The sequence below is a fragment of the Perca fluviatilis genome, chromosome 22, assembly GCF_010015445.1.
Source record: "Perca fluviatilis chromosome 22, GENO_Pfluv_1.0, whole genome shotgun sequence".
NCBI lineage: Eukaryota > Metazoa > Chordata > Actinopteri > Perciformes > Percidae > Perca > Perca fluviatilis.
The window spans coordinates 18,151,921-18,166,791 of record NC_053133.1 but is presented as its reverse complement, the minus strand read 5'-3'; the positions used below and the strand labels follow the sequence as shown (position 1 = coordinate 18,166,791).

General features: G+C 38.8%; 1 protein-coding gene across 1 annotated transcript in view; it reads right to left on the bottom strand.

Moving 5' to 3' along the window:
* The window catches only part of ube3c (ubiquitin protein ligase E3C), a 32,097-nt gene extending 18,959 nt beyond the window's left edge, over window positions 1-13,138 (bottom strand). Inside the window, exons 1-14 of the mRNA XM_039790193.1 lie at window positions 12,996-13,138; window positions 12,133-12,243; window positions 11,942-11,995; window positions 11,638-11,712; window positions 8,920-9,066; window positions 8,683-8,798; window positions 8,400-8,557; window positions 7,447-7,600; window positions 6,052-6,272; window positions 5,752-5,903; window positions 5,298-5,485; window positions 1,224-1,310; window positions 969-1,126; window positions 425-651 (exon numbers count right to left, since the gene is read on the bottom strand). Coding sequence (XP_039646127.1) covers window positions 425-651; window positions 969-1,126; window positions 1,224-1,310; window positions 5,298-5,485; window positions 5,752-5,903; window positions 6,052-6,272; window positions 7,447-7,600; window positions 8,400-8,557; window positions 8,683-8,798; window positions 8,920-9,066; window positions 11,638-11,712; window positions 11,942-11,995; window positions 12,133-12,198 — 1,803 coding nt within the window. The 5' untranslated portion in view covers window positions 12,199-12,243; window positions 12,996-13,138. The remainder of the gene's footprint in view (window positions 1-424; window positions 652-968; window positions 1,127-1,223; window positions 1,311-5,297; window positions 5,486-5,751; window positions 5,904-6,051; window positions 6,273-7,446; window positions 7,601-8,399; window positions 8,558-8,682; window positions 8,799-8,919; window positions 9,067-11,637; window positions 11,713-11,941; window positions 11,996-12,132; window positions 12,244-12,995) is intronic.
* Window positions 13,139-14,871: the final 1,733 nt, after the last annotated feature.

The following is a 14,871-nucleotide window of genomic DNA, read 5'->3' as shown; positions in this document are numbered from 1 at the left end:
TTGAATTGACAAAGTGTGAGTATGCGCGCAAACACACATTGACAGTGCAGCCTCCCAACCCCTCCCACCATAATCCCCATGCTGAATTAAAAGACAAAGCAAAGAGAACAAGAGATAACCAAGTTTTAAAGTGATACAGTGTAGAGTGTTGTTGTTTCTTTAATACTGCATCAGTTTTGACAGCACTCCCCAAATAGAAATCAAGTAAGCAATTTGTGGGCAAAAACAAGATTATTTTATCATCAACTTAATGCTGACAAATGCAAAAGTCTAAGGATCCATTATTTTTACTTAATGTCAAGATTGGACTGAAGAAAAAAATTCAGTTGCATGCCAGGTGTGATTACCAAACATCAGTTATTTGACAAATATGAAAGAGACTGCACATTCAGCTGTAACGTGCAGGTAGCTTAATACATCTTACCTTGAAGAGCTGTACCCAGCGTTTCTGCTCGGCCTGGATCCGCTGCTGAACCGCAGTGTTTGTCTTGACACCCACACTGCGGAAGGCAGCCATGTACTCTTCGCGGTGCTCTGTTTTGGTCTCGGGGTAGGCCAGCTTGATGATTCCCAGGCACGCGTCCCTCAGACAGCGAGACAGAGTCACCAGCTCTAACAGCGTGAAGGGCATCATGGAGGACTGCGTCTGACCTGTTGAGAGGGAGAATGTACTTATTGTCTTTTACAGATATTGATTTTCCCATTTACATGGTAGCAAGACAGCGTTTCACTGCTGAAACAACCGACAATGACAATATTATTTTTTGCTAAAATCACTAAATGAGGGAAATTGTACAGAATAAGCAGCTCCTGTAAGATGTGTCCACCAATAAGACATTTACACTATATCCAGCAATGGTTAATTTTTTTGACAATGTATTCATTTGTAAAACAAAAAAAATATATATTATGAATAAAAAGCTTAAGGGTGCAAAACAACTGGTAAAACAGATGAAAAAGTTTACTACCTTCCAGTTCATGACCGAAAAACTCGCTGTCGTGCACGGAAATAAGCGAGTGGGAGAAGAGAGAGCTGAAGAGATAGAAGAGGGGAATGATGCGGTTGGAGTCCTCAAACGACATGGGAGACCCTCGCGAGATTAGCTGTAGCAGCGGCACCATGGAGCTGAGGGAGCAGACAGAAAGGAAGAGGCTAAGTATGAGGCACGTACTGTACGTACACAATGGTACATTTGCCAATGATCAGATTTGAATTAGCTCACCCAGTGATCATTTTTGTTGTCATGGAAGTTATCAGGTACCAAAGATGCCTCAGGAAACGTGCATTGAAAGCTAAACTGTACAAAAGTCTGGAGAGAACAAAGAAGCAGAGTGACACATTTTATTAAAACATTTATTTTGATAAAGTATGCAGCTCTTATCAACAAGGCAACATGAGAGATATTTCAATCAGATGACACAATCAGTGTGAAGAACAGTAAAATTACTTTCCGTCAATCTGTCTGCTATGTTGAGATTGTTAAATTTGCCCTGTTAACCAAAGGACACAAGTAAAAGGGGAAAAAAATAAATGACACTGTTAACAAACATTTCCCTCATATAATTTTCTAGGCCTTTCTCTTCCATTTTATACCTTGTAAGGACCGAAAAGAGATTAAATGAGCCATTAAGCTTTATTTAGGCGAGGCACCTTCCATTAGTAAACTAGTTGCTGGCGAGGGTACCCAGCTCAGGTCATAAACAGCCCTCTGGTTTCCTGCTGGAGCCCCATTTAACTTAATGGCCAGGGGAGCAAGACAATGGAGGACGGAGGAGGAGGGGAAGCCTGGCCCTCGCTGTGACCCTGCAGCGACAGCATGCTTCCACACTCACAGTGAATTACATGATAACACTGAGGAGGGCCCACATACCTCCCTATAGTCGCTTTGCACTGAACGGCCTGTGGCACCAAGGTGTGAAGCTGCTCTTTGTTCAAGTGTATGTGTGTGTTTGTGTGTAGTCCTAAATTGCATGGCTTTTCACACAGAGGGTAAGTACAGGTGACAATAATGTGGTAAGTAAGCTAAAAGGCAAAATAAAGTGCCCTTGTATATAATAGGCCCTTGTTTAAGATTGACAGTGCTGACACCTATAAGGATGCTTGCATTTAATAGGACAGCATGGTGTATTCTCAGTAGAGGAGAGGAGTAAAGGTCAGTCGAGAAAAAGATCTAAGCGACAAAAAGAGAGAAGAAAGTACAACGAGAGAAAAAGTGAGTCCTATATTTGCTGCATATTCTCATCTCAATGTCAATGTTCAAAATCCCATTCAACCATTCAATCTACCAAAACTCCCCAAATGGAAATGAGCATTAGGAGCAGAGTGTCAGACAACCCACAATACAGCTTGAAAAATGGTTTGTGCCGAGCACACACCATCTGTCAGTACTACAAGGCTCAGGAGAGAAGCATGGAGTAGTGCTGTGGGCTCATAACAAGTGATGCGGGTGTTTGATTGAAATGGGAAACAAAGCACTAAATGCCAGCTGACATGCTGATTTACGGCCTGAGAGAACCCAAACCCCCATTTCAATCATGGAATGAACCACTAATAAACAAAGTCAAGACATCAAAAGGGGTTGCATGTGTGTGTGTGTGTGTGTGTGTGTGTGTGTGTGTGTGTGTGTGTGTGTGTGTGTGTGTGTGTGTGTGTGTGTGTGTGTGTGTGTGTGATAAGCAGCTTGATGAATCATACCCAGATCATTTCATTTTGCAGTAATGAAAGAATCTGTGTTAGGCAGAAGAAAAAAAACAGCAGAAAAAAACCCCAGCCATGCTGGAGTCAGATTTGATATCATATAGACTAAATGAGTGAGTTTCCACCTAAATACAAATTTGTTTTGCAGATTTCTGTATTAACATGATAAACATCATTATCTCACGACAACACAAAAATCACAGCAACCATTCAAAAGTAAATGAAGGACCAAAGCTCACTTTCATCAGAGCGAGCCCCGTTAGCAATGGAGTGCTACATTGGGTGAAACCAAACTATCAAAGTGAAATTACACCAAATATCCAACGCTAAACAGTTAAGATGAAATTAGACCATACCCACTTGAACAAACCTGGGCTAAGTACAATTAGCAAAGCAATCAAAAATCAATTTTGGTCCCGAATCATTGTACAGCTTTTAAGTTGTCCTTTTAAAAAGAAAATCATTTCATGAGACATTTTACATATTTATTAAAAAGGCAGTGTGCCGGGCTGGCTGGACGACTGACCAGCCTCTCTTTTTTTTGCTGTAAGAGCAGTAAATCAAGGCAGGGATGCAATTTGCTCCCCTTAGACTCTTGTAAAGCTATCCCATCCACTCCTGCAGTGATTAATCTTTCTCAGTGAGCTAATTATTTTGTACAGATATCCAATAATGATGGAAGACGAAGGGCATGATTTATGGTAAAAGCGAAGAGAAGGAGGAAGCCGTAAAAAATTAAGGGGAATGGGCGATATTATACACTGAAATTCCTCTAAATTCTGTTTAACCATTTGTAAGCAATGCTTCAAAATAACTAGTTGACCATTGGACTTTAGCATCACATGTCCAGTTATTTATTACTGAGGAAGCTAATTTATGTTTATTCTTTTAGTTTTGGGTATGTTAAGGCTTAAAAAGAAGTAAGATGTGTTGTAAACGTGATATGAATCTTAATACATCTACATCCCCACCCACACATTTACATCAACTGGCAGCACTGGTTCACTAACAATTAACTAGAGCAGGTTGACCATCCATGAGGCTCAGTCTGGATCACCCCCCGTCAGTAAATGCACCATCCACCCCCCCACACCACCTCTGACATCCTGGCCCTAATGTAATCAACCTGAGAAGGGGTAATTGCCCTCATCCAGAACTGACAGCTTCCCTGACATCCCTGATTCCTTTGCCGGTTGTAAATGCCAGTGGGTGCGGACCACTGATAACTGCCTGCCTCACTTCACCGTTATTTACATTACTGCTTACAGCGCGGAAACACATAAAGACACAGTTTTCCTCTCAATCAGGTAAGTGTGTAAACAAGCTCTCTGAACGCAAGGCTGATCTCGACAAGACGTGTAAAATGTTATATGAAATAACAATGAAAAAGGCTTTACATTTGTTTTCATGTTATGTTTTGATTCAGAAACACCTGCTTTACGATGCAGGGCTCCAGACTGCGACCAAATGATCACATTTTGCGACCAAAATTTGAGAGTGTGCGAGTGAATTTTACATCCAGTCGCACATGTGCAACCAGTAAATTTGCCCCCTTTTTTTCATGTTAAAAGTTGAAATTTTGGTACCTGAGAGCGCGTAAGGAAGCTTATCTGTCCTCTCTGAAAATTGACAGAGAGCAGAGCTCTGATACAAACACACACCCTCGCACACACGCAGAGCTGCAGACGATGCGAACTACGTCGGCTCTGCAGTTTTGTTGAAGTCACAGTGAGTCGCGGAAATGCAGATAAAGCGGTTTCAAGTGTGGTTACAGTTTTTCATAACTTCACGCAGACAGCGTTTGCTGCGATATGATATTAATGACGAGCCAAAAGCGGTCGCGGTGCTGTTGATGTTACGCTTCCTCGGAGACGAGCAGCCAGGCACAACAGTGGTTTCAATGCCCTGGTGACTGACTGACAGGCTGAGGCTGTAAGGCAAGGCAACTTTATTTCTACAGCACCTTTCAGCAACAAGGCAATTCATAGTGCTTTACATGAAACATTAAAGAGCAATTAAAAACAGTCATGATGAAAATAAAACAGGCTAAAAAATAATATACAAATACAATAATAAACAAAATATATATATATATTTTTTTACTGTCATGACAGCGATGGGGCTGTCAGTTTAACTTATATGTTGCATCTTCAAAAGTGACACTGAATTTGAAATGGCACATTGTAATTTCTGCATCTATTATCAAAGTATTTATTAGTAATACAGTGGAAATTAGTAGAAATGTGAATATTTGGTTAGCATGTTGATTTACAGTGTGTGCCCCTAAATTTTCTGGTTGTGCCCCTAAAATTTTCAGTTGGGGGCCACTGTGCTCCTAGTGAAAAAAGTTAGTCTGGAGCCCTGCGATGAGTTGCACCTTGGTTACAGTTACTATATTTAAAATAGCAAAAGTGTTTTATTGAAATTAAGGAAGAATGCCTTTCAATCTCTGCCTTTTTTGATGAAGATACATTATAAAGTTGTCTTGTCATTTGCATGATAAAGCAATAATGACATACTAAAAAGATCCTGTGTTGTTCTGTAAGGCCTTTCAGGTTCTTCCTAAAAAAATAAACCCATCAGATTTGTGTATTTTTACCTGACTTTTGGCACCATGAGGCGATGCTGAACCATGAGTGTGTGACAGATGGATGCCATCATGGTGAAAACCTCCTCGCTGGCCGAATCCCTCCACACCAGGTTCAACAGGGCGTTAGTCTGATGCTTAGTGTCCAGCTTGTGGACACACTCTTCTGTGATCAGCTGCACAGAGATTCTGCTGTCATCCTGATAGAAAAGGAAACATGTGGGTTAGACGACTGGAAAAACAAGATAAATTGTCATGCTGCACCAGCACATTAATAAGTATTTGTGACAAAGTAAAGAAATTAAGTAAAAATCACAGTTTAGTTTATCATAAGGATTTGGTCGATTAATAACAAAAATTTCCATTTACATCAATTGATTGTAACGGTTACCAGTGCTCTTCCCCTGATCTTGGTAAACCATTACCATTTTGTGTGTAGGTATATGTCCATGTGTATGTATCATACCTGCTTGGGTGTTGGATGGATGCCACTCTCATCGTCATCCTCTGAGTCACTGGTAACTTCAGGCCTGCTGCTGCTCTCTGACACGGGCAGCAGCGGCAGTAGTGTCTGCAGAGCCCGGAGGTACAGCAGGAGACCCTCCTCTGACAGTGAGCCTGCCAACACACGCCCATCACTATTAATGTTTACACCATCATATCTTCATCTCTATAAATCAAAGTTTATACTTTAAATGAGTCATATATACAGAGTGTACGGTACAAACATTGGCCTTTGTGCACACCTCTATACTATGCCACCCACCTAAGCAGTTCTCCCCTGCAGAGAGGACAAAGTAAAACACCCACGGTGCCCGGCTCTGTGCTGCTGAGGAGGAGCCGATGGTGGCCCGGAGGGAGCTCAAGAAGGCCTCGAATGGAAACGAGAGACGGATGTCCGACAGTGCCGGGATAAAGAAATGAAAGATCTGCTCGGTGAACGGTGCAGAGATAAACTCCTCAGTAAAGGCTGCAAATACAAACTGCCTGTAAGACGACAAACAGACATTAGACAAGTTAACGAATTGCATGCTAAGGGTACCATGACATGTAAAAATAAAATTAAAAAAAGGCATCAAAATACTGTATGTTCATATAGATATAAGCTAAGATGGTAGGGTGTTCTAACATCACCCTGCTCTTTCTGCAGCGTGAGTGCTCCAATATTGTGTCTCCAAACAGAGCTGCTTTGTGTGGCCCAGTCACACACATCTGGTGGGCCAAGTCAGATAATTAGCTGTTAGAGTCAGTGTGTACACAAGTTTCTCTCACTCCCGCCTTGCTTTTCTTCAAAGAAGAAAAGAAGTTGCCTGTCGTTTGTTATTAAGAATGTCTGAAACTGAGAGCAAACAGCCTGATATTCTGCACCCTGGCGAGCGACCGAGTCTAGGGGCCTTTTATGGCTTGTTGTAAATTGGTCTCGAGAGCAATTACTGTTTCACCACTGACTAGAGGGGACAAAAAACTGCTGGAGTTTGTCTTATCAGTTTAATGGATGATTTTTTTAAAGAATTCACAAGGGACAAAGACTTTCCTTTCCTGCTATCATGCCATTGTCTTTTTTTCTGTACTCAAAAAGCAGCAATTTGGTAGGTCTGCAAACATCACTACATTTGAATGTATTAATACATTCTTATCATCCTATTATGTGACACTATTAATTGTCATAAGAGGGAATTTTCTTTAGTCCTCCAGAGAAAAGTCACAGAACAAGGTCAGCAGTGCAGGAACTAACCAAAAGTCTGTTGCTCGTGGACACTTTAGCAGAAGATGTACCATCTTTCAAAGTATTTGCTGCTAGTTCTGTTCATGTTTGATTCCGTTTTATCAGCTTTTTATTTTTTTAGCAACTTCATGTTTTTTGTGTAAGCCACTGCTGCAGCAGCAACCTCTGAAATTACCTCTCAAGTGCTAAATAGAAGGAAAATTTGTTTATAGTGGAGAACTAAGTAAGGGTGACCCTAATGAATACCTTAGATAATAGTCTACTACTTAATATGCCAATTTGTCATATTTCTTTAAAAATACATAATTTATTTTGGCTATTGAAATTAAACTTGGCATGTACATTCTGCAGTTGAATTTTGCACACTGCCAAAAAGAAAGCTCCTGCCACTATCTGTATCCCTGATCTAACAGTTACTTCAGTCTGGTGCTGTACCTTGCGCCAGTTGTGCAGGAGGAGTAGTTAAAGTGCAGAGGTTTGAGGATGTGCTCCAACAGTGTGCTTGCCATAGGGATAGAGGGAGAGTCACTGTACTCCAGACTAGAAGGGAGCCTGTGATTCACAAGAATATACAGCGACCTGTAGTATCCTAAAGAGAAAGCACAGAGTGAAATTAAGATTCAAAGATGATGTTAATGTTATATGTGATATGTGATGATGTTATAAAACATCTACTAATATATTACACACTTTACATAAACATAAGAATCAGTAAATGTTCCTGTTTGCAGTGTGGAAGTAAGAATTAAAGAAAGTCAACAGTCAGCCATTTGAGCTTTTCTCAGTGATACACCAGATATAACTTGCTCTTAAAAACAGCATCAGATAAAGTATTATATATAATGAGAATGTAAAAGGAGAAGCAAGGATAACCTGCAAAATTATTTATATTTTATATGTAAAAGTTGGGTTAGCCAGTTTGCATGGTTAGTTATGCTTTAAGACATTGGAATGCAGTTGACATAGTGCCAAAAATGAAACAAGATGCTTTGTGTTGACAAGTATGAATAATTTCAAAAGTGTATTTGAAATGAGTCATACTTCTGGGAAAATGTAAACACTATGAGATGTACTTGACCTGTGCACAGCAGAGTAAAGACTCAGGTGCCACTCAGAGCAGGAACTGCCCATGTGCAGATAAAAATAATCCAACACATTTTAGACCAATTTATATTGACACACATTCACCATCTCTTTACAACCCTTGATGTTTGACAATTAGGCCTTAAAAAGGTTTATTTGTGTCAGTGCTACAGTTCACGCTGGAATAAGTTTGCAATACTGACTTTTTGAATCCTCCACAAAACTGACAGCAGACTCAACAACAATACATTTTGCAAAAATCATGGACAAGACAATAATGTCAGTTCTGATTTTATTTGACTTACCAGTCTGTACCATATAGTGCAAAATCTGCTCAAGTAACGAAGCTACATAGTTAGCATCTGGAATAACAGGAAGATAGGTTTTCTCTGAAGAAAAGATGTCTAGCATCCGCATGGGAACCGTCACATTTAAACTGTCATCCTTGCAGTTCTGTAGAAGTCTAGGGAGACATAAACAGGGACACGTGAGATGGTACAGTAACAACAACTGCAGCTTTCTTTGGTATTTATGCATGATCCAGCACCCAAAAATATGAATTCATTATTTATTTTTTAAGTACTGTACCTGCAGCAGAAGCCTAAAATCCTCTTGATCTGAAACATACATGTCTGTCTCTGTGGGCCCACCAACAGCTTAACAAACTGACCGTTGTGTTTCACCAGATTCTGGCACAACCATATCTTGAACATACAAACAGACACAATTTGTAAGATCTACATTTGACATCTGGCAATAATGGCATCTGGGAAACAATCAATATGCTTGTAATTGAAGAGCATCAAAGGCATATCAAATTCTCACCAATTTATGTGCGTCCACACTCTGTCTGTAGAAAAATATGAGTTGTCTTGATAAGAGGCAGAGACCAGGACCGTCCAAGACATGCAGAGCTCCCCCTCCGTGCGTCTGGCTGACACACTCGTCAAATCTGGCCCTCTGGATGGCATACTGGAAGAAAATGTTCTAAGGTCACATGTTGCAAATGCTTTGTGTGCACAGACTTGTTTGAATAATATCACAAACATTACAAGTTTACAGAAAAGGTAAAGCTACAGTAGGCAGTTTTCAAAAAACGCCCGAATGTGAACTACAGTGAGACCTCCTCCAGCCACTCCCATCAGATGAGCATGGACATATGCACCGGAACTAGTCATCTATTTCATCCCGATGCCGTTATATAGCAGCAATTCTATGAGAAACACCGTCCTGTTTTCTTTGTAAAGCCCTTTGATATGACATACTGTGCTTTGAGGCTCTTACTAACTACAGAAACATGCTGTTGAATTAGCTGCAGCCATGAGCTATCTTAGCAGAAGGCTAAACTAGCAGCTTGTCTGCTGCGTTTACGTTTTCTTTCCCACCGCCTTCGGCGTCTCCCTTATTTGGATGGCAGCAGTAGGCAGTGCGACGTTTTCAGCCTCTGATCCTCGTAGCAGGGTGCTAACATCCAAACAAGGACACACCGAAGGCTTAGTGAGAGGAAACTAAATTAACAACAACAAAATTAAACCGATATTCGTGCTAGGCTAAAGGCTAACCCCAGCAGACAAGCTCTCCGGACTGTTTTCAAAGCAAATGTTCGCTCCCTGGACATAAACTGGACTAAATTTTTACATAATTCTGTTCCTCTATGTACTGGTTATAGATGGTTGACAAAAGAGTCTCTCTGATTATAGTTTAGCCTTTAATTAGCTGCAGCCCTGAGCATTTGGCCATGGTTAGCAGAACTTTCACTGAAGGGACGTGCATGTTCTGCATTTGCAGAACAGCTAAAAGGAATGCTCTCTCTGAAATTATCTGTGATTGGCAAAAGTCAAATATTTTCTAAAGCCTTAAAAAAAACAGTGCCAATGAGGAGGTGCAGAAGTCTAGTTTCTCTCTTAGACCACTTGAATTACAATATGCTGAAAGATTATAATGGAATCTTTGCCCAACAGCGTCAAAAATAAACTGCCTACCACAGGTTTTAGTGTGTGTAAACAAATGGTTAAACCTTTAGAATTTCATCAAATTGCCTAGTTGGGCCAGTAGGCCAGAGTAAATATTTTCAATGGCTCAACAGGCAAGAAAATAGTACCATGTCTTAAAAGATAGCATAGCCAAATGTTATATGACTAAGCAGATACAAGTATTGTCTCTCTTTTATTATAAAACATGACAAAGTCTGGCTTCCATTTTTATCCACCAAGCCAAGACAGTAATCGGCATCAGATATTTTGTCACTTATCTGCTCTTAACAGGCTATGGTCACGGTCTTATCATGAGCACTGAGTGTGTGTTTCTGGTAACTATCAGCACTTGTTTGCACCAGGCGAGAGAAAGTTGTCTTCTATGTTAGGGTGTAAAGTCGACACTAGAGGCCTTGTAACTACTAGTTAGTTAGTGACTAAATTACCTATTAAGATTTGTGGCACCATGACTACTGGGGAGTAACCTAACTAGTTTGGACATAAAGTCATAACCAAGGAAAGTGGCTAATCAATGATTAAAGATAGAGTTCCATTGTCATGGTTAATGTGCACATTAGCTTTCTGGCTGGCATGAACAACTAGGCATTTTAGCACATTGTAGTAAGCTAAATCGATATTGAAATATCATAGCAATAAATTAGGTCTTTACTGGATTACTGTGTTGCAAAATGACATACATTAATGAGAAAAAATATTCTGTGTGGCAGAAAAACTGCTATTTTACAGCATAACAGTATAATTCTGTGACATTTTATGATTTGAATCTACCTAATATGTGTAACTATTTAGTTGTTACTTAGAGTTATGTTGTAAATTATCTCCGTGGTGCAACCACTTTTATTTTAGAAATGCATAAATTACAAGTTAGTAGTAATTTACATTAAAAGGCTAAGTTTGAACTTACACACAGCTGGTGCAACATGCTGCTGAGGTCTGACAAATGAACTAACTTAAAAACTTAACTTGCTTTGCTGATGAAATTGTAAAAGATCAATCTTTTTTTTCCAAAATGTCACTTCCACAATTAAAAGACAAACAGTACTTTTAACCATATCTACTCATCCTAACTAAGTGGTATCTAATATGACCAAGCACAACAGAGAAGCAAAAATAAGTGTATTATAACTTAGTTAGTGAAAAACAGTAAGATAAATAAAAAAAATGTTTTTACATTGACTGACAAATTAACTAGTCCCACACATTTGGTAAATCCTTATTGTCAAGCAAACTGTATTCATAGGCTGCAAAACTAAAATAACTGAAAAATCAACCACAGCAAGTAATTATCATCAGACTTTCTGATTTGATGTTTGAGCACCCTTTGCCAACACAGATGTGCATTCAAACAGAGGCCCAATTTAGATTTCTGAAGCCAGATACACTAACTATACCTTGTTCCTAGATTTACTCTATTTCAGAAGTTGTTGTTTTACTCCACAACAATAGGTTAATAATACAGCTAACATTTCTGATGCAGAACTAAATATTTGATTCTGAAGGTAATATATGAAATCTTAAAAACAGGTCTGTAAAGTTCTTTCAGACTTACCTGTCGTTTCAAGTCCTGGTAGCCACGTATGTAGGACTGAATGATAATGGCATTCTTCAGTCGTTTTCTTTCATCCTAAGTAATAAAAGAACACACTTTAGAACACATCTTCTTTGACCTTACTCTTTTGAACTGCATGCATTTTCACTTAAATTGGTAGTGCAATGCAGCGGAAGTAAAACTGAATTCTAATTGTAGAAACATCAATGGATCCTTCAAATAAACACATAACAGACAGAAACATTAAAACATTAAGACCTGCTTTAGCTTGTGAACAAAGCACTGCACAAACTTGGTTAGCTACCTCTCTTTTTCTTCTTTCTTCTTGAGTACGGTGCAGCAGAGAGGCTTTCTCCTCCTGAAAAACAACACAAGAGAAACTGAAAACACTTTAAACAATAACATACTTTGTGATTATTGCTAAGCACAGATATGTGAGAAATGCGACTATTTTTTACCGAATAATTTGACGCTGCAAAAAGTCAAGACACTTACCTTTTTACTTGCTCCTCCAAGTGATACCTTGGGTCTTGTCTTGAAATCTCCCTCAAAGCTAAACATTGTTAGATTTTTCCCATTGACTAATTTAGAGGTTGCCACGAATTTCTGTAAGAGAAAATGAAACTGAAGTACTTATCTTATAATGGAGCAAAAACTGAAACAAAAATGACCTAACGACTCTTCACTTGGCTCCAATTTAATATTAGTAATACAAAGTTTATTTAATATAGCACCTTTTATAGAACAAAGTCACAATGTGCTTCATAAGAGTAAAATTGTTAAAACAAAATAAGACCAAGAAGTAAGAAGAACGAGCAATGAAAAAGAAAAACAGTAAAATAAAACTTAAAAACAAACAAAATTACAAGTAATTCGCCTAATTGAGCATAACAGCAAATACCTGCGTTTGCCATTTGTGATTTGTATGTCCAAATAAAACAGTCACGAACGTAAATGTGGGACACTTTTGAACGACAACTCGGAAGGTTAACTTCAGCTAGCTAGGTATCGGCTGACAGCTTCAGCTTGGCTGCAACAATAGTTAGCTGGCCGGTTAACTTAGCTAGCTAATGACTCAGCAGCTGTCAAGAGCTAAACGCTGCTGTTCACGTTATCTGACCCCAAGCAGCAACGGAGACACCACATAACAAAACATTTATTGATGATATGTCGCAGTACTGATTCATACGTTTGTGAGAAACATGATTTTGTTGACGTTAGCACTGCAGCTAGCTAGCAGAGCAGCTAGCTAAGCACTCAAGAGAGGCTAACTTTACGGGGGGTGTATTCCTATCCGCATGTCCTTTTTGATATCGCTCATATTACAGGACACTCATCTGAGAATTAGAATCGTTTACCTTTGGCTTTTGAATTAAGGTGTGAAACGGGCACAATAACTCTGAAAAGGCAGATTAGGTTAATCCAAACGTCAAGTCTTCTTTCCCTCCTCTCTCTAGAAATCAACACAACACAGGGAACAGCCAACTTTACTGTTTCCGGTTCCTGCAATGTCAGGGAGCTGGTTGGACAAAAAACATGACAATCATATCCGACTTAAACCCGCCTCTCACCTAAATGCATTGAGAAGGTTCTGTGACCAGTAATTTTCAAGATCATAGAGGAACTCCACATTAAGTTATTGGTTTAATAATCTATTGTATTGTATTTGCACTGTATACATAATCACATAGATGCCTGTTGGTGTGTAATGTTAATACAGATGTTTTTTCCAAGAATACATAATACACTTTTTCTGCTCAAAGCTAGATAGGCTAAATGCATCTCCTTGAAGTTAAAGGTTATAGATAAAACTATAGGAAATAAATGGAAGGACTGTTTATTAGTGAGCCTTTTGAAAAATTCTACTCTGGGGTGTAATCAAACATCTTTGATGCGAGTGCCCACGCCACACCAGTGACACAGTATATAGGACTAATCAGTCATCTTTTACTGACTCAATAAATGTTTTCATAGGACCCTTGTTACACAGCTGAATAACCTATTCATGAATACCAAAATAAAAGGTTAAGGTTAAATAATATTTACAGTTGACAAAACAATCTCACCACTAGGGCTTTTCTAAAGCTTTCAAACAGACAGTATCACACAGTAGATGGAGTTTTCTTGGTTGTCATGGAATTGTAGATGTTCAAATTTCTCTTTTTCTGAGGAGTTCAGAGACTTCTAGTCTATGTTGGCCAACCAACATTTAATTACATTTACATTTAGCCTATGTAGGGGAAATGTTGATTTCATATCACTGAACGAGAGTTTTGATTTACCATATTTCATTGTTCATCTGAATTGTTGCATATGTGTAATAGTAGTGTGATATTTATTCCCATCAGGTGACCATAGGAACATTTTCTTCATCATTAATGCAGATTTACTTTTTGAAATACAGATAACTAAACTAGTCAAATACAGCCCAAACAACAATGGCCTGCCAGCCTAGGGGGAAAAAAAACAACCTTCCAACCAAATCTTATACTTAACAAGTGAAAATGACATGTCTTGCCAATGTTACGCTGAACTCACACACAGTTTTGCAGATTAAAACCACTCTCTGCATAACTGTTTTACCAAAGTTATGTTTACACTGCCCTAACAGCTCTAGTATATTGGGATTGCTACGGCAAGGCTTAACTGTAGAACTATCTAGGGGTCCATGATATATCGACTCACTATCGTTATTGCGATATCACGTTGCACAATATTATATTGAAAGTGTCGCGATAAGTATGCAATATTTTTATATTTATTTTTGTTGTTTCTAATATTTCCTGTTCTGTAGACATGCTCTTTATTTATTTTTTATACTGTACAACCAGTACATGTCCTGTTCTGTAGACATGCTTTTTATTTATTGTTTTTATACTGTACAACCAGTAAAACATGTCCTGTTCTGTAGACATGGTCGTTATTTATTTATTCACGTTTTACCAGTCCAATATGACAGTCAGTTGAAATAACCCTTGTGTTGTAAGAAAACTTTTTTTGTCATGAATCTATTTTGATGCGTTTTCCCATAAGTTTAGTCATTTTACATATGTTTAAAAATATCGAAATTAATATCGATATCGCAACATTCATAATCAATATCACATTTCGTCAATATCGTGCAACCCTAGAACTATCCTGTATCTCCTTTGTTAACTTTCCCTTCACTAGTTGTAAGCATTGATTTAACTTATCTTGCTGAACTTTTGACCCCTTATGAGCCTGCACACAGCT